The sequence below is a fragment of the Drosophila mojavensis genome, unplaced genomic scaffold, assembly GCF_018153725.1.
Source record: "Drosophila mojavensis isolate 15081-1352.22 unplaced genomic scaffold, ASM1815372v1 contig_36, whole genome shotgun sequence".
Classification (NCBI taxonomy): Eukaryota; Metazoa; Arthropoda; class Insecta; order Diptera; family Drosophilidae; genus Drosophila; species Drosophila mojavensis.
Window position 1 is genome coordinate 6,448,851 of NW_025318858.1, and position 24,060 is coordinate 6,472,910.

A 24,060-nucleotide genomic window follows, 5' to 3' on the forward strand; every position below is an offset into this window, starting at 1 on the left:
AAACAAAAGCTGCCTTTTGTTATAATTAGTCGGCTAAGCAAGCATATAGACAGCATTTTACATATTACGCACACACACATTGATTGTAGGTGTTATTGTGTGTGTGTGTGTGGTTAGTGTGCAAAGGTGCTTGTGATTGCTCGATCGGCTCGGTGCGAGCCCCGTTTATAAGAGGACCTGCGCTCACCTGCTCCAGCTCAGACGTGGCCAGCTTGCCACACAGTAAACACGAGCGGAGGTACGCGATCAAAGAGTGAGTGAGAGGGCAACAGTGAGAGGGAGCTCCGAGTGGGATCTGTGAGAGATAGTTCGGCTCTGACACAGCATATCAATTACGATCCAGTGACTGAAACGAGAGACTGAGAACAAGAGAAGGCAGAGTGAGAGAGAGGGTGAGAGAGAGGGTGTATGAGAGATGTGTTAAATATAGACGCTTCGTTTGTTTTCATAACTTTGTTGGCTTTGCGAATCGGCGGCGCAGTTCGATTTGATTTTTTGGCCAGTGTGTGAGTAAGTGAGCTGTGCTGGCTGTGAGAAAGGGCATCTTAGGTCGATAAGGAAAAAACAAGAACATGCTTCAACACTAAAGACATTCAACTTAGAACGCGCCTTGACTGAGGCCAAATCGAACAAAGCCCAGACACACAAAGATATCCATTTAGCTTAGGCTGTGCGAATTTCGAAATCATTTGTTAATCCGCTGACTGGTTTTTGTTGTGTGCTGTCTTTGTGAAGAAAGCTCGGCCATTTAATATTCCGGTATTCAGACAGAAACCATCTAAATATGGTGATCTAGTCAGCAAAAAGCCCCGCAATGAACCATAAACAAGAGCTCTGCCAAAGTGCTACAGTGAAGTGCAACAATAAAATATTCCGAGAGCTCTCATAAGCGCTCAACGAGTGCGAGCGGAATCGCAAATCAAGAAGCGTCGAGCGTTGAATGGAAGTGATGTACAAAATGCGCACCAAATTGCTAAACGTTTTAAAGAACAACAACAAATGTTTTTTTATTAATTGACAAAAAAAAAAGACCAAAAAAAGCAACCAATTAGTGAAACCGGTTTAGAAATCTCTGGTACAAACAAAAATATACGCCAAATATCATACAGAAATCCATTAATTTACATTTTGGGAATTTCCGCTTTGTATTTAGTGATATTCTCACATGTGCCGCCCTCTCGATTAGCCCTCTCTCTCTCGCTCTCGCTCTCGCTCTCTCTCTCGCGCTCGCTCTCTGTCTCTGGTTCGCTATAATTAATAACTCAATAATTGAAAAGTCGTGTAATTGCAATTAAACAAACTTTTATCAAATTTAATTGACGGTTACGTTCAGGCTCGTGTTGGGCTCGGCAAACATCTCCGGTTTAGGGGTAGAGTATACGACAGTCGACTAGAAGCAGTTTTCTCAAGTTAGACTCCAGTTGGACAAGCTCAAAGCTAACAAGTGAGAATTCAGCCAAACAATGGCAATAGAGGATTATTTTCAATTTGCATAGATCGAGAATATTATGAATTATATAAGTGAGACTCATCAACGGCAGATGAAAACAAAACAAAAAACAAATCATCAAAGTCAAGAGCAACAGCCACAGCAGCAAAACGGACCGCTACAGCTCAGCCGAGACCAGTTTCTATTCCAAAATCTATAACATTTGTTGATAATTTTATTTATTTAGTTCTTATTTCTAGCTAAAATCAGACGAATTTTTATATGCAAAGCAAAATTCAGATATAATATGTGGAAACTTTTGCTAATTTGTATCGTCATGAGCGCATTATATACCGAGGGAGATGCTGCATCATCGGGTAAGTACAGTGAGCACTAGCGTATATAACAGATATAAGAAAGATGCGTAATTCTCATTTATTGTCTGCTCCGCTCACCCATCGGAGAAGTGTGAAGTGTGCTGAAGGGTATATTAGTTTCGCATCGATTTATGTAGCAAATGATGTAATTCATTAGGAGATTAAATTCGACGTAGTCGAGTATATAAAATCGTGATGATGCCAGCACATTCAATTTATAGTGTCCGTGATTACGGTCATTTCAATATTAAACAGAAATATAGACAAATATAATACTATGTAATATGAAGAAAGAGCAATGTTAGTTGCAAATAGGAAATAAATAATAGTGATGAAAATTGAAGCAAATCGAATAATATATTAAAAGTAAATAAATAATAATAATAAGGAAACTTAAAATAAAGATAATAATAATGGTGAATAAGTAATAATAATCACAGTGAAAAGTTCAAGAGGAAGACAAATATAATAATATATTATTAATAAATAATTAATAAACTATTAGTAATAATAATAGTAACAAATAAATAATAATCCGAAAAGAAAATTATCACCGATGAATACTATAATAAAATATTTACAATAATAAATGAGATGAAAATACATATGGTGATTTTAAAAAAAAAAAAAATAAATAAATAAATAAAATAAAATAAAGAAATAAAAAATTAATTAAACAAAAAAATATTATTATTTATATAAAATATATCTTTGATGTGTTGAGTGGTGGGTAGATGAGTATTTTAATTAATTTTTTAATATATCTCCTTTTCTGCATATGTCTTCATCGTAAAACTAATCGTTCCATTTTGATATGAAGTGTTCGATTCTATTAGAGCGTCAAATATAAAGACAACTTTCTATTTTATGTTTACTCTTTAGCCATTTCGTTTTCGCACATCTCATTTGACCAGGAATCTATAGACGGCTGTCGCTTGCTTAATTAATTATGAAAATAGAAATAGTAATAATTTTAAAATGCCATGAAATTATTGTAAAAAAATATTTTCTTAATTAATGTAATTTTCATATTCTATTAAAATTACATTCAAAACTTTTTATTCTATTTGATTATAAGTGTCATAAAAATTTTTGTTGAATATATTAATTATTTAAAAATATAATTAACTAATAACAATAATTAATTTTGGGCATTGGACGAGAAAAATAAAAGACGTTGACTTTGAGCCGGATCCTCTAAGCTCATTTGATTAAGCAACAGCAGCACAAGCAATTCATCATCTACTAATTACTCCTGTAATGTGAAGCTAACGAAATGTCGATTGACTTAATGATCCATTGGTATTAGAGATATAGGTACTTAATGTGCCCTGCAGCACTCCCATCAGCTAGCAGGGATTCATTAGGTGTTCATTAATTGGTAGTCTAAATCGTTCACTAATCCCAATTGGATTTTCTATTGCAGCGCGCAAGGTGTCGCGCCGTCGGCGAGGCTACGCCGGTGGATATGCAGGTGGCTACGCCAGCAGCGGGGGCGGAGCAGGTGGCTACACGGGCACCTACAATGACTACGATGACTACGGCTACGCGCCCAACGTTGGCATCACGGATCCCTACCTGTTCCACCAGCAGCTGACCAGCCAGATTCTGGCCCAGAACTATGCAACCCAACAGTGAGCATTTGGTCTAGGCAAATTTCTTTATTGTGAAGGGGGTTTCTGCTGGGGTAGTCTAAGTGGGTATTGGTGGATGGGGATGCTAACAGCGCTTGTAATCTATTCTTGTAGAGCTATAACGGGACTGGCCACGTCTGGCGATGCGTACGCATCTGCGGATGCGACCATAAGCGATGATGACACGTAATTACACTGCTTTCCTAGTACTAACTTCTCCCCCTACTAACCACTAATCCGCACGCTGAGATCGTGGGTGACGCAGTAGCTAACTGAAATCCATGTGCTTTGTGCTTGACAGTCGCATCCAGCAGCAGATCGCCGCCCAGCAGGCCTACCACGACAACCTGGTGCGCCAGAATAGCTACCGAGGCGGCTCCAACTCGCACCGCTATGCGCCCAGCTATGCCCTGGCCTCTGGCACCATCGGCGCCAATGGACACAAGCAAACGGCCTACATCAGTCCGGCTAATCCGGTAAGCGAACGGATTGAGAGTTGACTAGAAGAGCATAATTCAAGCCATTCCTTTGCATTTACAGGCATCGCCCAATATCGTGAACCGTTTCGGCGGCTCCAGCAGCGGCGGTGGTGGCTACAAGGGCGTCTCTGTCTCCTCGTACAGCAGCAGCAACGGCGATGGTACCAGTCGCCGTGGTGCACAGACCACCGTCAACGATAACGGCAAGGTGACGTCGTACTCGGTGCACTCTTAGGGTGGACCCAAACGCGACTTAACTCAGCTCCTGGTGTTTAGCATAACATATATATGATATAAACCTAACGAAAGCTAATCACTCTCTATTTATATGTTTTGAGACACAAATACATAACTACAAATTATATATATATAAATATATATTATATGTATACTCCAAATATATATGTATATTCATTAAGGGGGAAATCTGTATTAATCTGTATTGAAACCAAAAACCCAAATAAGCATAAATTACATATATGTATGTCATACATAGGTATATGTTAAGGGGTTTTCACTGTACTAAATATACAGCAGTCAACTGTTTCATTTGTTTAGGCAGAGGCAACACTCCAATTCAATTTACTTCGGCTTCTCTCTTAGTTAAGCTTTACTGTGTCAATTTTGCTTATTCAACAATTTCATATTCCTTTTGCCTTTCTATAAATAAATTAACTTCGTTTTTATTTATAATATTTGATCTGTCGGGCTTTCCATTTAGGGCTGCCTCACTGTAACAGGTTTGTTAGAAAGTTTCTGTTTCTGTTTCTTTTAGCTTTCTACTGATAATTCCCATCCGTTTGCATAGGCAATCATATGCAAATTTCTATCTCATTTTGTTTTTATTTATAAATTGAATTTATTTTATTTCTGCTCGCCAAAAGCTCATGACCTTGATATTGTATGCTCTATGCATATAAGTGGTAAAACTCGGGCTGATAATAACCTGAGCAAAGTTTATCAGGCCCCACAGGAAATTGTCTGTGTGTAGGTTATGAATTTGTCTCATTATGAACGTAATTTATGGCATCAAGTCAAATCGTTTAGATCATATACAAGTACTATATATAGGTATATTTATATATAGGTGCCCCTTTCTGGCTGCACTAGTCGAAGTGAATATTCGAGTTGATAGAAATTGAAACCAGAATCTTTCAAAATTCCAATTGGCGTTTAGAGTAGACTGTAGCGTGGCAATCGCTTAGAACTGTTCTGATTAGCATTTAGCGGAAGCAATAAAGCTGAAGCTTTTGTTTGTAAACAACTTACATTATTTTTTATTTTTTATTTACAAATCAACCGAAAACTGATTCCGGGAAGTGCCATTGAGAATTCGATTCAAAACGAATGCGCAAAAGTTTCTCAAGCGGAATGAAATCCCACTCAGGTGATTCCCATCACAAAAAACCTTCACTGGCTGCAAGCGACGCGAACTAAACGAAATTGTTTAATAATTTTTTAAATCATCAGAAAGTGTTTACAGTTTAGATTAGACATTTTGTAAACAAATTACCCAAAAATATCATCTCGATGAATAAATGGATGGATGACGGATTAAAATATACTTGAGAGTCTGATTTGCATATTCCACTGCCCCATAGAAATATATGATATGCATACAGTCAAAGATCCATGTAGACCCAATACAGATAGGAGTGTTCTCAGCGTATCTTAGCTGCTTGAAACAGTTTATTTATTTCATTACATATATACTATATATGTATGCTGGAATATATTTATATCTATAAATAGCCTATAGACAGCGGCTATGCTAATTTCACTCACAGTTCCAAACCTTGGTGTTAATTGTTGAATCATTATTGAATTTTTTGGGGCATAGACAAAAACTAGACAAAAAGAATCAAATCAGTTCTAAATAACAATGTCAATCAGATTCGATGAACGGGCACTGTCGGATCTTGAATGTATATAAATTATCTGCATAAGAATCTCACATCTGATACACATTGATATTTAGATAGATCACGCCTTCTTCTATGGATACCTTTTCACAGTATATACATACATATCGTCACATTCCCGCGAAATGATCGTATGTCGAAAACTGTTATTTTACAGGAGAAGCTTTTTTTAATTTTCTCAAAATATAATTGCCTTTTTGCAGATATTTTTTCATAAGTTCTTATTCTATAGTAATTTTTTTTTTTACAACAGCAATTTATTTAAAAATACGATCATTTCGCGCGTCATGTTTTTGGTGCAAGGCAATGTAAGTTCAACATAGCACATGAAAAAATCCTTGTTTATTTGTAAAAAAAGTAAAATTTTTAAAATTTTTTTAGTTGCTTTTAAACTTAAACTTAAGCCAAAAATTCATATAAATCATTTTTTTTCCTTTCAGTATGAGATTAAAGTATACATATGTATGTGATAAAAAGTATTGTATGCGACAAATATCTATATTTTTCATCTTCTTCATCGGTTTCATCTAAGCAATCTGCGATTGTTTCACAATTTTGATTTACATATTTACTATGATATAATCTAAAAACTTCTTTTAAAGAAATTACATAATAATTTCGCAATTATGCTTGCGACTTGATGCACTAAAACTCAACGTAACACTAATTCGAGCTTTCGCAGCTTCTTATCTGCTTCGTATGGACATACGATAGTTTCGCGCGCACACAAAATGTTAATACATATACGTTTAACACATTTAAATTGAAATTGATTTTTTTTCCCGAAATTAAAGCGAAATCAGTTCTTATTTTTATCCAGTAGCCGATCTGCATTAAAATCTCAATTTCGGCGAAATTCAACATTCGATCATTTCGCGAGAATGCGATGATTTGTTTAAGTTAAGCGCTCTCGCACTATGAATGTCTGATTAGAGACTCCAGCCTCATAAGACAGTTTTAACTTATATAGCCTCCTAGACAAAGCTTAAGGCATATAAAAGCAAGCCGAAGGCCCCAGCTGCCAGTGCGTATCCTAGGCTAGGTTTAATTTTATATTATCTCTAACTTGTTAATAAATAAACATAATATATTATTATCATAAAAATTAAATAAATATTCATTATAAATATTATATATAAAGAATAGCAGTGTTGCCAACTTTTGTTGAGCTAAAAAAAAAAAAGCTGATGATTTTTGCTTTGATTTGATTGATATTTAAATATAGTTTTAGTAACTGGAAGTCATGGCAGCAGTTCTTTACCCGCGGCAAGCCATATCTATATAGTTTTACACTATGTATGTTTGACCTGACGCTTAAAATTGAGTAAGCATATCAATATTCATTTTATTGCGTAGCTATGTTTTCACAATGTTGACCTGACTAAAACTTCTTTCCACTTGCGCGTTTGACCATGCCAAGGAAAGCAATGTCATTGCAAAAGTGGCCCTTCATTTTTTATTTCCTCCCGAATACGTATACGCACACCTCTCACCCTAAACTATGTAGAGTCTTAAGAATTTCCCCACTGAATTGGGTGAATATGCTTATAATGGCGTTCACTATTTTCAATGTTCTTTGAATAGAATAACTCTAGTATTGGAACGATACTATTTTTGCTTACTCACAAAATATATACATATGCAAAAAAACGAATCAACATTTTTCACTATTAGAAATCACATCAATTTTTTTACTACATGCTATCAAAACTGAATAAAATATAAATCATGTTGAAGTTTAGTTAGTTCCACTCTATTATCGATTGATGTACACAAATCTGAAAATTCTTATATACATATATCCATTCTCAATGAATACAAATAACAGAGGATACAAATATACAAGTACAGCTCGAATACGCATCAGTTTCGATGATTATAGATTCCTTCACCTTGCATAGAGAGCATTAGTAATAGTAAGTAAATACACACATGGTCAATGCTCTAATGACAAAGTGGTTTAATCAATGGCCTGTACTTGAATATAGAGACAGTCTATATAGGTATAGAAGTCTGTGCATGTATTAGAACACAACTGTACATGGCAACTCTCTATATAGATTTCAAGGTTTCGACACGAAAACAATTCCTATCAGCTGTCTGTGGATGTGTGTGTATGTGTGTGTGTGTTTGTGTCGCAATTACTTTCATCACTGATTTAAATAAATAATATTAAAAATTTCTGCACCAATTCCGATTATAATTTGTAGAATCCATATATAGCGCACACATTATCTGCGCTGCCCAATGGCAAGCTCTCTAGGTCAAGAAGCGATCTGCCTTAAGTCCGAATAGAGCTCGGCGTTATCAATGGGTGTCTGGGCGACTTGTTTGGTTTTTAAAGCGCGTTCCCATCGCCGCTGTTCATTAGTAGAAATTCAGGCGCGGGTCTCGCACGGTTTAACGCAGTGTGAAACAATTTCCAAAGTACAAAAAACAAACTCAATATGAGATCTATATTGGTGCTGGCTCTGTGCCTGGGCGTGGTCTGTGCAGGTAAAGAGCTCCTTTAGCCCCCCCCTCCCATACAGTGCAATTAAAAGTGAAAGAATAAATCAGAAAGCAAAAGAGATCCTTACATCATATCATGCGGGAATATTCTCCCACTCTCTCTCTCTCTCTCTCCCTCTCTCTTTCTTCGTCTGTGTTTCGGCTGACGTATCACACGATTACGCATTATTTCTGTATGAACTTTTTATACAACACGGAATTGTGCAACGTCTCGTTGCAGGCATGTGTCGAGATAAGAGATTCCAGTTTCCCAATTAGAATTACAATCAATTTCATGGAAATGCAATGAGAATAATGCCTTTTCTTTCTTCTAATTCTCTTATAGATTTTGAGAACAGGTAAGTTGATCCCACTTGAGAGACTGTCCTTTGGAATAACTTTTCTTTTGGTAACGAATGTCTAGAAGCAAACGGGACGATTTCCACAGTCGGTAAGTGCCGTGCGGCGTAATTGAAGATCTCATTTTATGCTCGGCTAAAATTGAAACTTTCAATTGGCAACATGGTACTAACCCACTCAAAATTCAAGAAATGTAGGAAAAGCACACTAATCTATTTTGAAGCTGAACAAAATTGAATATTATGCGTGCTCAGAGTTGTTGCATAATCTTCATCCAATTAGACGGAACTGCAATCTAATTAGATTTACACCCACAGCCACTACACCGCCCATCAGCAGGCAATCGAAGCGGCGCGCAGGAAGGCCTACGGCTCGAGTGGCAGCTTGGGAGTAGGAAGCAGTGCGGACCTGGCGGTAGGCGGTGCCTCGTTGGGCAGCCTGGAGAGCTCCTACGACTCGGTGGGTGCCGTCGAGGGTGCGGAGAGCAGCAGCAGCGGTGCCGGCAGCGGCAGCGGCAGCGGCAGCGGCAGCCTAGGCGCCAGCTTAGGAGGCGGTGTTGGCTTTGGTGCCAACAATGCGGCCGCTTTTGGTGCACAGAACGCGGCTTCGTTCGGCTCGAACAGCGCCTTCTCCTCGAACTCCGCCTTTCAGACGAGCCACAGTGCCAACTTCAACGCGGCCACCGCTCACAGTGTCGGCAGCAACGTGGAGTTCGCGGATGCCAACAATGCCGGCACTGAGGTCAACTTCGGCGGTGTCGGAGCTACCAACTCCGAGTCGCTGCTCTCCGGCAATCTGCAGGCACCTTTGGCCATTTCAGCGCCTGTCGCCAGTGGCGGAAATGTGGAGTACCTGCACCACGAGCGCGTCGTGTCCAGCGCACCGCAGCAGGTGGTCTACACGGTGCCCGGCGGCTCCCAGAAGTACGTGCAGCACGTGGAGCGCGTGGTGGAGCAGAAGCCCGCAGTCCAGTACATCCAGGTCGCCCAGCCCGCTGGCACCTCCGAGCACTACTACCAGCGCAAGGTGACGACCACCGCCTCGGCGCCACAGATCGTCCAGCAGCCCTCGGCTAGCTTCACCTACGGCTCGAAGACCGGCTCCAGCTTCGGCACCAACTCCGCCTTTAAGGTCAACCAGAACCTCGGCTTCGGCAGCAACTTCGGCGCCCAGTCGCTCTTGTCCGCCGGCCAGACCTCCGGCTCCAGCTTCGGCGCCGGCAGCTCCCAGCTGCAGCAGCTCATCAACCAGGCCCACCAGACGGCCAAGCAGCAGGCAGCCAGCGGCAGCTCGATCAGCAGCGGTGCCGGCCTGGCCAACGCCAATCAGGTGCAGTACGGCGGCTCCAACGGCTTCAATTCCAACTTCGGCTTCAACTCGGCGAGCTCCCTGAACTCTGCCAGCTCTTTAAATGCGGCCAGCTCCCTGAACTCGGCCAGCGCTCTGAATGCCGGCGCCAGCGGCTCGCTTTTGAGCGGTTCCCTGCTGGGCGGCAGCCATGGCTCATTGCTGGGCGGCTCCCTCCTGGGCGGCTCCACCAGCAACAGCCAGCTGAATGCCCAAAACAACTTTGGCTTGGGTCTGTCCTCCGGCCTGACTAGCGGCCAGCAATTGGCCGGCTCTGGAAACTTCGGTGCTGGCGTCGGTGGCAACAGCGGCTTCCAGACCAAGCAGTGGGAGAAGCAGTCCAAGTGGTCATCTCAATCCGAGGTAATCGCAAATCAGTCACCTGCATCCATATGCAAACCTCACTCTTTGCTCTTTGATTCCACAGTTTGATTCCAATGGACACGTGAAGAACTACAAGGATCTGGCCACCGGCGAGAGCGAGAACTACAATGTGAATGGCAAGCAGTTCGGCTACAATGCAGCCACCGCCTCCGTCGACGACAATGGCAAAGTGAGCACCTACAGTGTGCACTCGTAAGGTGTAACTCGCCTCCCTCGCCTCATCTCTCTATCTCTCTGCCACACCATGAACAGTAGTATCAAAATTCTTAGCTCCGCGTTGTAGACGGTTCAACAAAATTGTTAAAAATAAAACGAACAAAATTTTAAAATATTACCATGAGAGATTTTTATTTGCATTTGAATTATGCGACACATTATCAGCAGGGGGTATCTCGTACTCCTTCCCTTCTGACAATGGCAATTTCAATAATTTATTCTCGAATACATTTTTTTTGTGTATTCAAGTGCGAAACAGGCAGAGGGTATCTTGTCGTTGAGCACTTCTGGCGACAACACTAAAGGAATTATTTCGGAAATTCATTCTTCAATTAGATATTATGAATTCAAGACAGGAAACATTTGCTCTGAATGGGGCCTATAAGAAATTTGCAGAAATTATTTGAGATCCAAACGAATTTCATCTGGATGACTAAAAAATGAGATGCTGGGGGCATAATCCAGATATATTCGATGGAAGAATATTTAATAATACAAAGTTGAAAAATCGGGAAATACTACATAAATTTGGTATACAAGAATTGTTACTATTAAAAGTACTAGAGATTTGGAATTCGAAATATATACTACCTTTGATATTCTAATATTAGGGGTAGATATTGCAGAAGGGTTCTTGAATTATTTCCAAGAATTAAGTTTTGACTGTTAATGAGTATTATGTAGTCGTAATAGCAATGGCGTATGGGGTCGCTGCGGGAAATGCCAAGTAATTAGGACAAAGACTTAACATTTTATATTGTCTACATTTTTTATAACCTGAACCCATTTTCAATGGGAAATCAGGCTATAATGGTTTTGTTGAAATGTATGTAAAAGGCAGAAGGAGGCGTGGCAGACCGCATAAAGTATATATATTCTTGATCAGGGCTGAGTCGATTTGGCCCTGTCCGTCTGTCTGTCCGTCCGTCTGTCCGTCTGTCCGTATGTATGAACGCGTCGATTGAAGATCGTATGTCCATTGCTCGAAGGGTTTAGGGGATCTCGTAGCCGAGCAGTCTCGACTAGAGTTTTCTTACTTGTTTGTTTATGTATTGTATATATATTCTATACATAACTATTATAGGCAGGTTATACGTATATAACCTAAGGTATACTAATATTAAAAAACATTGATTAAAATGTGTTTCCTTTATTTAACAACTTCTCGAGCATTGTGAATATGTTCGAAGTGAACCTTTCAGGAGAAGGGCCTCTCCAGCTTGCCATCGATGTGCACTGGGCGAGTTTTGACCACTCCCCTGCTGGGGAAATCCCCTTTCCTGCTGATCTTGCTATCGCGACGACTGCGATAATCGTTGCCATAGGACGACATGCAGTAGCAGGGCTTCCAGCTGGGCTGTCGCTGCAGCTGACTCTGCTCACGGGGCGAACGCTCCGTAGTCCAGACTGGGACGTAGTGCGTCCAGGTCTCACCGTTGCGGTAAATGCCGCCGCTGCTGTCATCGCCGGTCGTGTAGACATGCTGCGGATAATACTGGGGATAGTAGCCGCCCGAGCTGGATCTGGAGCCGCCGCGGTTGCTGCCCTCGTAGCCGCGATGCTCACTGGAGTAGTTGGGATTCCATTGAGCCTTGGGATCACTGGGATTCCTGGACTTGTGCTTGGAGTCGCGACTGCTCGAACGACCCTTGTAAATGGGCACGCTGGCATCCTCTGGCAAGGGAAAGTGAGTGAGTGAGAATCCGCTTGCAGCGAAAGACGAAGGTGAAAGTGATGTAAGCGCCCACTTACCCTTCTCCCCCGGCTGCTGGGCAGAGCTCGTCTCATTTGCGTCACCCTCGGCCGTAATCTCGAACGTGATGTCTGTGTGAATGCCCACACGTTTCTGGTGTTTACCCAAGTCCGTTATTTCGACGCTCTCCTTGGATTCTATTTGGGTAGTCCGTTTTGGTGTAAGTCTCATTTGATTTGCCCTTTGCTTTGAGCCAATTTAATTACCTTTCGTTTGCTGCTGTCCATCGCCCGTGTCGACTGTGACACGCACGCCGTGTATTTTTGGCCGATTGCCACTGTTGCCTCCGCCGCTACGTCCGGAGCTCGGATCATAGCCACTATTGCTACCCTGTTGTCCCTGTCCCTGCCCCTGGCCCTGGCCCTGTCCCTGTCCGATTATAACTGGCACACCAGTCTGGTTGTTGCTGTTGCCGCCGCTTTCCATGTCATCGAAATCCAGCTTGGATGACACTTTAGTCGACTGACCTGGTTACGGAGCAAACGTTGTTTGTTTTCGGTTTAGCATAGAAATTAGATTTAGCAGAGAAATTTCATTTAAGTTATGCAAACACATCGACTTCCAATCCCCCACGCTCGAGTCCTATCCACACCCAAAAAGGAGCATCAACGGAATTGGAGCGCATCTCAAGCTGCCCGCGGCGGGAGAATTTGTAAGTGGAGCAATTAGCTTACGCTGTATTATTTATGGATATTTCTCTCGCTCTCCCTCTCTTTCTCGTTCACTAACTCTCGTAATCATACACAGTTCACTGCCTCTCGAGTGGACAAGGCGCACTTTGAGCACTTTTAATTGCATTTCAGTATGCAATGTTTGCTCAGCTAACTAAGTAGATTATAACTGGGTCGCTATCAAAGATGGATTGAGATTGTACCGGCTTAGATAATTTATATATGATATTTGTAACATATTGAGCTAAGAATATTAAAATTTCTTGCTAACATATGAAATGGGATTTAATATTTTTGGGTGGCTTAAATGCAAAGCCGTAAACACATTGTTAACGTTAACTTGACTGTTATGTCATTCAGATTGTTATGCCTCCATGAATTTCGTTTCAGTTAGAGTTACCACGATCTTTCTGGAAATATGTGAAATATAAAATAGTTTACTATATATAACTGTCCTGGCAGTACAAAAACCATTAAGATCTATATGTATAAAATAGCATACTTTACGAAGCAACGTCTTATGAAAGCTCTAGAAGAGGTATCAAAATAATGAGTGAGATAGCGAATAAATAAAAAACATTTAAGTACTTTGAGTCATTAACCAAATTGAGTAATGTAAATATATAAAGATTTTTATGTACATATACTTTATATGGCATATATAAATTTTATGACAAGCTTTATTTAATTAAGACAAGTTTAGGAAAATAAATAACAAATTTCTACGGAATATTTTACTAAAATTAGCCCTTATTTGGAAAACTACATACATTCTGAATAAACCAAATTCATTGCTAATTCAATTATATTATCATGTCACTGAAATATTTTCTAACAATCTTTTAATTATCTGAATGAATTAAATATTAATCGTGAAAAATTCATATAAACTCCTGAACAAAAATATTAATATAAAAAGATTAATATTAACCATGCTGACTAAGAAGTTTAATACAGTAGAGTCCCAATAATTCGAAATAGCATAGGGATTTTTTGTTTCGATTTTTATATTTTTCGATTTACACAGAAATTCAAACTATCGAGAATTATTGAAAACGAATTTCTTTCAAGGGAATATAATTTGTTTGATTTATTGCGATTCTCGATTTAACGGGGAACGAGTTATCAAGACTCAACGGTAAGGAATTTCCAAAGAATTCGATATAGAAAAAAAATATCTACATTAAATTATTATTTAACTCAATGAATTTGATCGAAAGACTATATTTTGAATTAAAAACAATGAATTTCGTATAATACCAATAACTAAAATGTTTTCTAATAATCTTTAAATCATTTCAATGAATATTTCATTAATAATGAAATATTAATTATAATTAATTTGAGGTAATCTTTTATAAAAATGTCTTTGCAAAACAATATTACATTTTAATTCAAGATAGAAATATACTTGGAAAACTATATTCTGAATAAACATAATCAAGTAGATGCCAATAACTGAAACATTTTCGTCGAATCTTTAACTCATCTCAATGGCATTTGCTAGTATAATTCATGATAAGTTCTTTCACCTCATTGGGTAAATTTTGGTAGAAATGTTTTGTTAATATATTTCTGGCATTAGATCAACGAAAATTCCCAAAGAACTGGAAAAGCCCAAGTCCGCGCTGGGGTGGGCGTGCTGAGATTGAAATCATGTTCAAAATAATGACAAGTGACTAATTACTAAATCGACAATTACGAGTCGAATCTCAATTTGCTGAACAACCTTGGGCGCAACGATGAGTCAACAGAAAGCAGCAGAGCACTGCCAAATAGGCCACGGATCTCGGGAGCATTTCATACAAACAACTGAACAAGTTGGGATATTTTGGCTGCTTTTTGCACTTTGGGCACTCGCGACTTGACGACTTGACTTGGGGGAGTTTTCAGAGGAACTTGTTGAATGCTTTTCAGATAGACTGAAGCGCGTCTTATGTGCGCACTTAAAACCCGCCGACAAACGACTAAAAAAATATAGCAAACGCAAGTCGAGAGACCGACAGCAAACCGATTTCAAATATCTGCCGAGATTCATTAAAAAATTAACTAGCCAACTGTTCAGTTGTTTCAGAGTCTGTTTCAGTTTCAGTTTCTGTTCTAGAGGCTGACGTTGGAGCTTTTTTAGATAACATCTTGACCGGGCTCCCAAGTGAGTCGCTGAGCTTGTTACCGGACTGCACTTGCAGTTGACTGAAGGAGGATGGAGCTGTGCAGGGAGGAGGGGGGGTGGGTAGTTGTAGGTTATGAACGTATAAATGCGTATAAAGACGTTACCTTCCCCCTCCACCTCACCATCCCACTCTTCCCGCCGTCGCCATGCCACTTCATTAAATTGCCCGTAATCGCTTGGCTGGCATCTTTTGTTATTGTTTTTACTGAAGTTTCCGCTGTCGTACGAACGAGTATGTATCTTAAAGATCCCATTGTGTCTGCTGGAGATGTATTTTGTTTTGTTTTGTTGTTTGTTCTATCAGAAACTGAGTTTTATATTTGGTCTTAGCCACAGCGCCGAATCGCTCTCATCGTTAATCATGAGTCGGCGTTTCGAGCAGCTACCACAATTATATTTTGTGGCAATTTTGACAGCACAAACGATTATCTTCATTAGCCGCCGGACCATCAAAGTAACAGCCAAATCACATTCAAGTTCAAGTTGAGGCTTCGGCTTTATTGCGCTGCGATTACGCGAACTGGGAAGCTTAACTGATCCGTTGGCCACCCTCGCCTCGACCCCATCAGCCCATCAGACCATCAGCATTAAGGAACTATTGTAGATGAGCTTCCAGCCCCATTTGTCTAAACTTGCACACATGTTGGAATAATAATGTCAAGTTGGGCAAATGTATGGGCCGAGCATAAATTCTGCAATTCGATGGCCAGGACTGTTTGGCTCTTGGCCGGGCTCCTGGGCAATTAATTAGCAATTGCATTTGGTGCTGTCATTACGTGTGATAATTAAAAGGGGCCCACGGCTCGGCCAAGTACCCCACTAAGCGCGGGCCCATACAAAAGAAACTCTGGCCAAATGTATGGCCATAAATTTGATGACCCAGGCCAGGCACCCAGACCGGAGCCGGTCCTGCCCTCGGCTCAACTGCAAATGCACTTTAATCTCGAATTTATCAAGTGTAATAGTTTGGCCCTGGGCTGGGCCTTCCCACTGGGTATGAGGCTATTGTGTTGCCCTCTGGCTGCAGCTCCAACTTTGCCGCACACTTTTGTAATCTTGCGGATTAGAAGCGCACACCCAATACCCACCACAAACACCCACAATCCGGCACGTGTGTGTATGGGTGTATGGGTGGGTAGTGGTGTGTGTTGACTGGGCCTTGTCTTGGCTGTGGCTGTAGCTGTTCCTGCACTGTGTGCAGACCCATTAAACAGATGGATTTCGTTGTCAACATTTTTAATATACTTTTGCTGCCCGGAATTTCAGTGACTCGCATACCAAGTCTTTCACACTGTCAGTCTGTAAGTCTGTCAGTCTGTCAGTCTTTCAGTCTGTCTAGCTGTCCTTCTGACATGGGCTGCATTTCCATAAAGTTTCCCAACTTAATTTTCATTGTCTCTATGCATTTATGTTGCACTTGCTGCATGGATTGAAGTCACTCGTGTGTAGCTTCGAAGTTCAAGTGCGTCATCTTCCACTCAAGTTTATCTTCAGTTCTCTGCACTTGCATAACACGCAATACCTCACTCGTTCTTCGTTGAGTCATTGGAATTTGTTCATCTTGACATCTTTTTGTTGCATACTTTTAGGTCGAGAAAAAAAATTTAAAAGTACAGATTAAATATACTATGTATGTATATATCATAATATTATTAATTAAAAGCAAAAACAAATAAGCTATTTACGAGCTTCATTATTATATATTTTTAATCTTTAAATTAATTAATTAATTTATATTTAACTTAATATAAAATCCTTTTACTGAATTCCCTTTTTCGATCTAGACGAAATTTCTTTAAAATTTCAATTATATTAACTATAATAATATTATCTTATATATCTATTATACCTGAATTAATTGTCCTTATGTTTTCATTATTTATATATTGTAGCTAGAAAATAATATGAAAATTAATCAAAATTTCTTAAACAATTTCTAATATAATATAAAAACCTGTAAAATATTAATATTTTTATGGAATTATCTAGAATCTAGACTAACTAGAATAGAAAAAATGATATATAAATAAAAGGGTAATTTTGAATTCGAATGTGTTTTTCGAGTTTACATTTTTCCCGAAATTCTTAAATATTTGCCTTAAACTCATTTAAGAATTCAATAAAGTTTGCCGCAAGCACAAAATGTTCTTTCGACTAAAGTTTGTTATGAAAATGTTTTGTTTTTATCGGAAGCTGGCAGTGGAATATAATCAAGTTTTTGGTCATAAATGTTAATTACACAAACACTAAGCACACACATAAGCACACACACACACACATACACGCACAGACACATTGATTGTTGAAAGCCTGTTCATCTACAGATACAAAGATACGACATGTTTGGCCAACAAAGACAATGTAGACAGACAGGCTGACGGACTGCCAGACTGCCGGACTGCCGGACGGACAGTTTTTCAGATGGGCAGATAGAGTATGGCCAGACAGACAAAGGAGCAACTGGCAGTGCGTGAGGCCAGTTTACAAACAATTAAAATGGCAAAATCAAAATCGAAATACACAAATTTATGCGTCTAGCTGCCAGAGCCATTTTACAATACTTGCGCCTAGCACAATACCGAAAATAAATTGCACAATTTTCCAAAGGAATGAGAGAGAGAGAGAGAGAGTGGCGGGCGGACAACTAATGAAATAATGGGCCAGCTGAATTAAATTATGGCCCAACAATTCCCTCGAGTGGCCCGAACGCCCGACTCCGATTTGGCACAATAACTAAATTTGCACCAAGGTAAAGGAAACGTAAATTTTGATTGCATTGTTACCGTTTGATTTCCACCACCACCAACAACCACCCTCGGCGCATCCAGTCACCCACAGTGTGCCGCATTCGACCCCAGCTCTCAAACACTCATTGACTATTCACACTCGTGTTTTTCATATACCACTATACATACATTTAGATCTGTGTGTATATGTGTGTGTGTGTGTGTGTGTGCTGGGTGTCGCATTATTATAATATTTTACTTTCTTGTTATGCCGCTTTGCTATATAAAATTTTTATTATTTGCTCGTTTACGGCTTTAGCTCTTCTCTTTATCGTTTTTCGCTTCACTTTTTCCCTCTCTCTTTTGCTTTATCCCTCTCTCTCTCTCACTCTCGTTTATCGTTTCTTGTATAGTGCGAAATTATCACAAAACGCATTGAATTTGCTTTTATTGTTGTCAGCCCTGTCCGCACACCCACCCTCACCATTAGCCTCTCACCCTCGCCCTCACCCTCGCTCTCGTTATCCTTACACTCCCCCCTCCCCACTCTTCCGTTCGTGTGCAATGCAGCAGAAGCCGGCTTCTGTTTCATCCTCCTCTCGCTGTGTCGCATCGTCTGCCGTCTTATCGTTTCCCGTTTTGAGTGCACAACGCAGACGCCATCGCCGCAGTCGCTGCGGTTGCCGCCTAGCGGGTGGCGTTGCCCAGCACAGTGGTCACCGTACGATTGAAAAATGTTTGCGAATTGCCATATATGTATATGTAGAAGATAGGGACTAGTTTTGAAAAGTGTTTTAAAATATATGTATTCTAAAAGTCCTAGAACAACCAATAATAATATCGCTATAAAACTTTTTATTTGGTTTTGCTTTGTAATTTACAAATACTGAGTTTATTTCTTATTTTTAAAATATATATTGTATATAATATACATATTTATTATATTTACAATTGATGATTTGAATATAATATTAATTTATTATTATATGCATATGTATAGAAAATAGAAATATTAATTTGATTCTATATCTTTCACTCTGTTTGATTATTTATACATTTTATATTCTGAGCCCGTAATTATCTAGTTTTATTTAATAGTTTATTTAGTATGTATTATAATAGTTCACTGAATAGTTTTAGATAGAAGAAAACTATAGGATGTAAGTCAATGATTGAGTGTGTCTAATACTGCCCTTTCATTCGACTCTCTGTATATTGAACTTTTTATAAATTTAATTATTTCTTGTATAGCTTAAATTATATTGTTGGGCTCAGCAATCATCGCTTCATTGTAATTAAGAGCGGCAGTTCATAGAGTATGTTATCATGTAAGAGAATTTGTAACGGAGATCACGCTCTCCCTTTTGCGTTGTCTCTTTCACCCACGCACCGGCTCAGCTTAATCCGCCGGCTCGCGTACATTGTAGTTAGTATGCAATTAACTCTTGTTTAGAGCAGATGCAGTGTTAGATTGACTATTACAAACATAGTAGCGGACAGCACGACAGACTAGTCGCTTGCTCGCGTCTATCACATAAACTCTGTAAACTCTAATAATCGCTAATAAACTAATCACTAAGTAAATTCAATCGTTTAATAATTTAAAGCTATTCGAAAAATCTCGATAGCTCAACATTTGGTGACCCCGACGTGATTCTCTTTTCGTTTCTTTACATATTTGCATATATATATTGACAGCATCACATACATACATACACCCGTGAACATAAGCAGTGTATATAGCGATTAGTTGCGTGCCGTTACTTTGCCAATTCGCCAGACACTCTTTCGTTCGGTCTGCAATACACTGGCGCCCGTAAAAGTAGTACACATGCGAAAACTTCTGCAATGACAATCTAATAAAGAATCAACTAATTTCTGAACTATGTCTATGGTTAGTGACTGCGTGTTCTATAGCTTCAATCTATAAGTGATTAAGTTTACATAAGCACAGTGTAATTACATGCTTGCCGTTATTCTTCGTTAACATTGCACTTTTTCGCCACGGCTGCGATACGAGCGCGTCCATAATAATCGTACCGGTGTGCAACAATTCATACGTGTATATTATTTGAGTACCATAATATAATTCTTTGCCAGTTTATTAAAGTTGCAAGTACTCTGCTCGACAAATACGACTTATTCCAAGTTTGTGTCTGCGCTATATATACATTTACTTACTCTTGCAATCGCGCTCGCACCAACGACTTTGAGCTCTATCGTGTTGCTCTTGCTGTACTCGTCATGGCGAATTTAGATGCTAGTGCAGTTGCTCCCGAAGATCGCGTGCGGTTTTATAAGCTCAAGGTACAGTCGGTGTTTGAACGCGTAAAAAAGCTACAATCCAAGGTCGATTCAGATGCTCTTGCCGATCACAGTGACAGCACTCTAAATGTTCTACTGGAGCATATCGACAAGCTAAGCCACTCCTTTAGCAAGGCCCATGAAAGTCTAGAGGAGCTCGACTTTACTGAGATGTCCAGCAATTTGCGCACTGACTTTGATGATTTAATAATGGTCATGCAGTCAACAATAATGTCCGAAGTGCAAAGTCGTACTGCTCAAGTGCATCATAGTTCCACGTTTAGTCGTCCAAGTGACCCTCCTCGCGCATCCGCTCCCAGATTGCAGGCTGCACCTGCGTTGCCGCCATTAAAGTTACCTACGTTCAGCGGTGGATATGCTAATTGGGCTGATTTCTACTCAATGTTTTCTACAATCATTGAAAGTCGGCCAGAAATCAGCAATATGGAAAGACTTCAGCACCTCCGGTCCTGCCTCGATGGCGCAGCGTTGGATACGGTTCGCTCTTTGGAAATTTCTAATGATAATTATACAATTGCCATAAATTTATTAAAGCAGAGATATGATAACCGCCGTTTAATCTTCCAGGCCCACATCGTAAAGATCTTAGGTCTCAAAAGAGTAGAAAACGGATCCATAACCAAGCTGCGTGAGCTATCTGACAGCTTCAATGTCCATATGCGTGCGCTCAGTAGTCTGGGCACAACAGAGCAGATAGCCAGTGCCATGATTGCTCAGATACTGCTACAGAAGCTTGATGAGGCCTCACAAGCTAAATGGGAAGAGAAATTGGACAACTCAGAGACGGCTCTTCAGATACCCAGATATGAAGAAGTCTCCTCATTTCTTGAGCTTCGTTGCCGTACTTTGGAATCGATGAAATTTGCTCTTACAAACTATTCGTCAAGTAAGCCGATGAATTCTTGCAGTAAGGTTGCTACCAGTAGATCAGCATTTCTCGTAACCGGCCACAGTACTCACAGTTGCAATTTTTGTAATGATCTTGAGCACACAATCTACAAATGCCCAAGATTCGCAAACTTGTCTCCTAGTCTTCGCCTGAATGAGGTCCGAAAGGCTGGCTTATGTTTGAATTGTCTCAAGGGAGGTCATCAGTCGCGACAATGTGGCTCGCGCAGTTGTCGGGTCTGTGGAGTCAAGCATCATACGCTTCTTCATCTCGGCCACTCCAGCACATCGCAGGCAGCAATTCCGCCCCATCAACAATCTTCAACATCAAGAGTACAGACCATCCCTCAGCCCTCAGCACCAGCCACTACTCTCTTATCCAAGGATCAGCACAGCGATGTTGTGCTCCTGGCTACCGCAGTGGTTCTGGCAAGGAATCGGTTTGGCGAGCTTGTTCCTTGTCGTGCGCTTTTAGATTCAGGCTCTCAACTACATCTCATTACAGCCAGATTTGCGAATCTCCTGCAACTTAAGAGAACAAAATCGGTGGCATCTGTATGCGGCGTAGGCAACTCCAATGTTGCCATGGATGGCAGCAGCATTTGCCTCACTCTTCAAGCTCATGCATCTGAATATACAACTAGCATAACGGCTATGGTAGCTACAAATATAACTGGCAGGCAGCCTAGTTCTAATGTGAATACGAGCAATTGGAGCATACCGCAAAATATAGTGCTGGCAGATCCAGCTTTCCATAGGCCGCAACGAGTAGATCTGCTTATCGGAGCTAGCCTGTTTTATGATTTGCTCTGTGTGGGACAAATCAAGTTGATGCCTGGACTTCCATTGTTACAGAAGACTCGTCTTGGTTGGGTTGTATCAGGTGGCGAGGCTCGCAACCACAACTCCGTGCTAATAGCTTCAAAGACGCCTTTGGATCCGATTACAGACTCCTGTGCTGATATCAAGTTGGACAGTCTCGTTCGTCGCTTTTGGGAAGTTGAGCGCTGCAGCGATTCCATTGTAAGGTTCAGCAAGGAAGACTCAGACTGCGAAGCGCATTTTGCGAGGCATTACAATCGATTGGCTAGTGGCCAATATACAGTACGCCTGCCTGTTAAGCTTAGTTGCGAGCTTCTTGGAGATTCTTATGAGCAAGCGCGACATCGGTTTCTCAATTTGGAGAAGAAATTGAGTCGTTTGCCGCATATAAAGTCTCAATACTCAGCATTTCTGAAAGAGTATCTTGAACTTGGTCACATGTCACGCGTTCCTCTAAATTCATTCCATCTATGCAGATATTTTCTTCCTCATCACTGCGTTCTGAAGGATGATAGCACAACTACCAAGCTTCGCGTCGTCTTTGATGGATCTGCATCTACAACAACTGGGCATTCGTTGAATGACATTCTAATGTCAGGTCCCGTCATTCAGCCAAAATTAGTCGACATATTATTGCGCTTCCGATCTTATCCAGTTGCACTCACCGGCGATATTTGCAAAATGTATCGTTGCGTGAAAGTACCTGAGCCGGACAGCTATCTACAATGCATTTTATGGAGGAATTCGCCAGATGATGAGTTGGAAGTTTTCAGGCTTGATACGGTAACATATGGAACAAAACCAGCGTCATTTTTGTCTGTGCGCGCCATGCATCAGCTTGCCGTAGATGAAAGGAACGCATTCCCAGTCGGGTCCGACGTACTGCTTCGCGATTTCTATGTTGATGATTTGATTAGTGGAGGAAATTCAGTCGAAGAAGCAAGACTTGTTATGCAAGAGACAGCTGGAATCTTGGCATGTGGGAAGTTTAAATTGAGGAAGTGGTGTTCAAGCCATCCCATGGTGCTGGACGGCGTAACAGACTGCGACAAGGAATCGCTCATTAGGTTCAATGATGGCAGCGACATTACAAAGACACTTGGCCTTGCATGGGATCCGGCATCTGATCAACTTCTTTTCTCATATCTAGCCCTGAATTCAGCCTCTAAGCCCTCCAGGCGCTCTGTTCTCTCGTCTATTGCTAGGTTTTATGATCCCCTCGGCCTGGTCGGCCCAGTAATAACGAAAGCTAAAATCTTCTTGCAACAACTCTGGAGGCATAAACTTGATTGGGATGAGAGTCTCCCGTCTGCATGTCACACTGCATGGCTAGACATTTGCAGCAACTTTGGCAATGGTCTTAGTAGTGCATTTCCCAGGCTATCATTAATACCAGGATCGAAGGTTGAGGTCCATGGATTCTGCGATGCCAGCATCGAGGCATACGGAGCTTGCATTTATATTGTATCCAGAGGTCAGCATACCATCAGCAGGTTGCTTTGCTCTAAGTCTCGAGTTGCGCCTCTAAAAACGCTCACGGTTCCCAAGCTGGAACTATGCGGGGCAGAGTTGCTTGCGCGTCTAATGAATGAAGTGGCTCGCTTAGGCATTTTCGCAGGCGAGTTTCATTGTTGGTCTGACTCTACTGTTGCGCTTTCTTGGATCAATGACGAGCCCGGACGATTTAACGTTTTTGTTTCAAATCGCATCGCCACGATACAAGATCTCACATCAGCAATGGAATGGCACTATATACCTACAACACTGAATCCCGCGGATATATTATCTCGGGGTGCATTGCCCTCGGATTTAAATGCCTCATTACATTGGTTCAACGGTCCAGGTTTCCTCTGTAAGCCCAGATCTCAGTGGCCAGTCTCAGCACTTCCAGAAAGAACTTCAATTGAGCGTCGAAGAACTGTGCTTCTTGTAAAGGACGCAGTCCATGATGTCTCTATGGACTGCAAGTTTGTGAATTCTTTCGGCCGCTTGCAGCGTACGTTTGCATACGTATCAAAGTTTATTAAAAAAAGTCATGGTCCAGGAATAACCCTAGCAGACATC

At 40.7% G+C, this 24,060-nt stretch overlaps 4 protein-coding genes across 9 annotated transcripts; 3 read left to right on the forward strand and 1 right to left on the reverse strand.

Moving 5' to 3' along the window:
• Positions 1 to 152: 152 nt before the first annotated feature.
• On the forward strand, positions 153 to 4,605 carry LOC6576150 (5'-3' exoribonuclease 2 homolog). 5 transcript variants are annotated; one of them, XM_015165014.3, is made up of 6 exons: positions 153 to 238; positions 1,677 to 1,806; positions 3,233 to 3,440; positions 3,555 to 3,626; positions 3,742 to 3,916; positions 3,981 to 4,605. In XM_015165014.3, exons 2-6 carry the CDS (start codon positions 1,737 to 1,739, stop codon positions 4,152 to 4,154), a joined length of 699 nt encoding a protein of 232 aa, XP_015020500.1. In that variant the 5' UTR covers positions 153 to 238; positions 1,677 to 1,736; the 3' UTR covers positions 4,155 to 4,605. The 5 variants fall into 5 exon arrangements, with proteins under 5 accessions (XP_015020500.1, XP_015020502.1, XP_015020503.1 ...); XM_015165016.3 differs by having other exon boundaries at positions 155 to 253; XM_044008963.1 differs by having other exon boundaries at positions 236 to 253; positions 1,690 to 1,806.
• A 3,597-nt stretch (positions 4,606 to 8,202) lies between these two features.
• On the forward strand, positions 8,203 to 10,756 carry LOC6576151 (hornerin). 2 transcript variants are annotated; one of them, XM_002002114.4, is made up of 5 exons: positions 8,203 to 8,337; positions 8,678 to 8,690; positions 8,756 to 8,782; positions 9,009 to 10,401; positions 10,466 to 10,756. In XM_002002114.4, exons 1-5 carry the CDS (start codon positions 8,289 to 8,291, stop codon positions 10,616 to 10,618), a joined length of 1,635 nt encoding a protein of 544 aa, XP_002002150.2. In that variant the 5' UTR covers positions 8,203 to 8,288; the 3' UTR covers positions 10,619 to 10,756. The 2 variants fall into 2 exon arrangements, with proteins under 2 accessions (XP_002002150.2, XP_015020504.2); XM_015165018.3 differs by lacking the exon at positions 8,756 to 8,782 and having other exon boundaries at positions 8,204 to 8,337.
• Positions 10,757 to 11,772: 1,016 nt separating this feature from the next.
• Positions 11,773 to 15,040, reverse strand: LOC6576152 (hornerin). The gene is made up of 4 exons (XM_002002115.4): positions 14,792 to 15,040; positions 12,598 to 12,858; positions 12,391 to 12,528; positions 11,773 to 12,312 (listed from the first exon to the last, which is right to left on the reverse strand). The coding sequence occupies exons 1-4, from the start codon at positions 14,859 to 14,861 to the stop codon at positions 11,837 to 11,839; spliced, it is 945 nt and encodes a 314-aa protein (XP_002002151.1). The 5' UTR covers positions 14,862 to 15,040; the 3' UTR covers positions 11,773 to 11,836.
• Positions 15,041 to 20,205: 5,165 nt separating this feature from the next.
• LOC122757291 lies at positions 20,206 to 23,929 on the forward strand. The gene is made up of 3 exons (XM_044009075.1): positions 20,206 to 20,763; positions 20,854 to 22,197; positions 23,840 to 23,929. The coding sequence occupies exons 1-3, from the start codon at positions 20,206 to 20,208 to the stop codon at positions 23,927 to 23,929; spliced, it is 1,992 nt and encodes a 663-aa protein (XP_043865010.1).
• Positions 23,930 to 24,060: the final 131 nt, after the last annotated feature.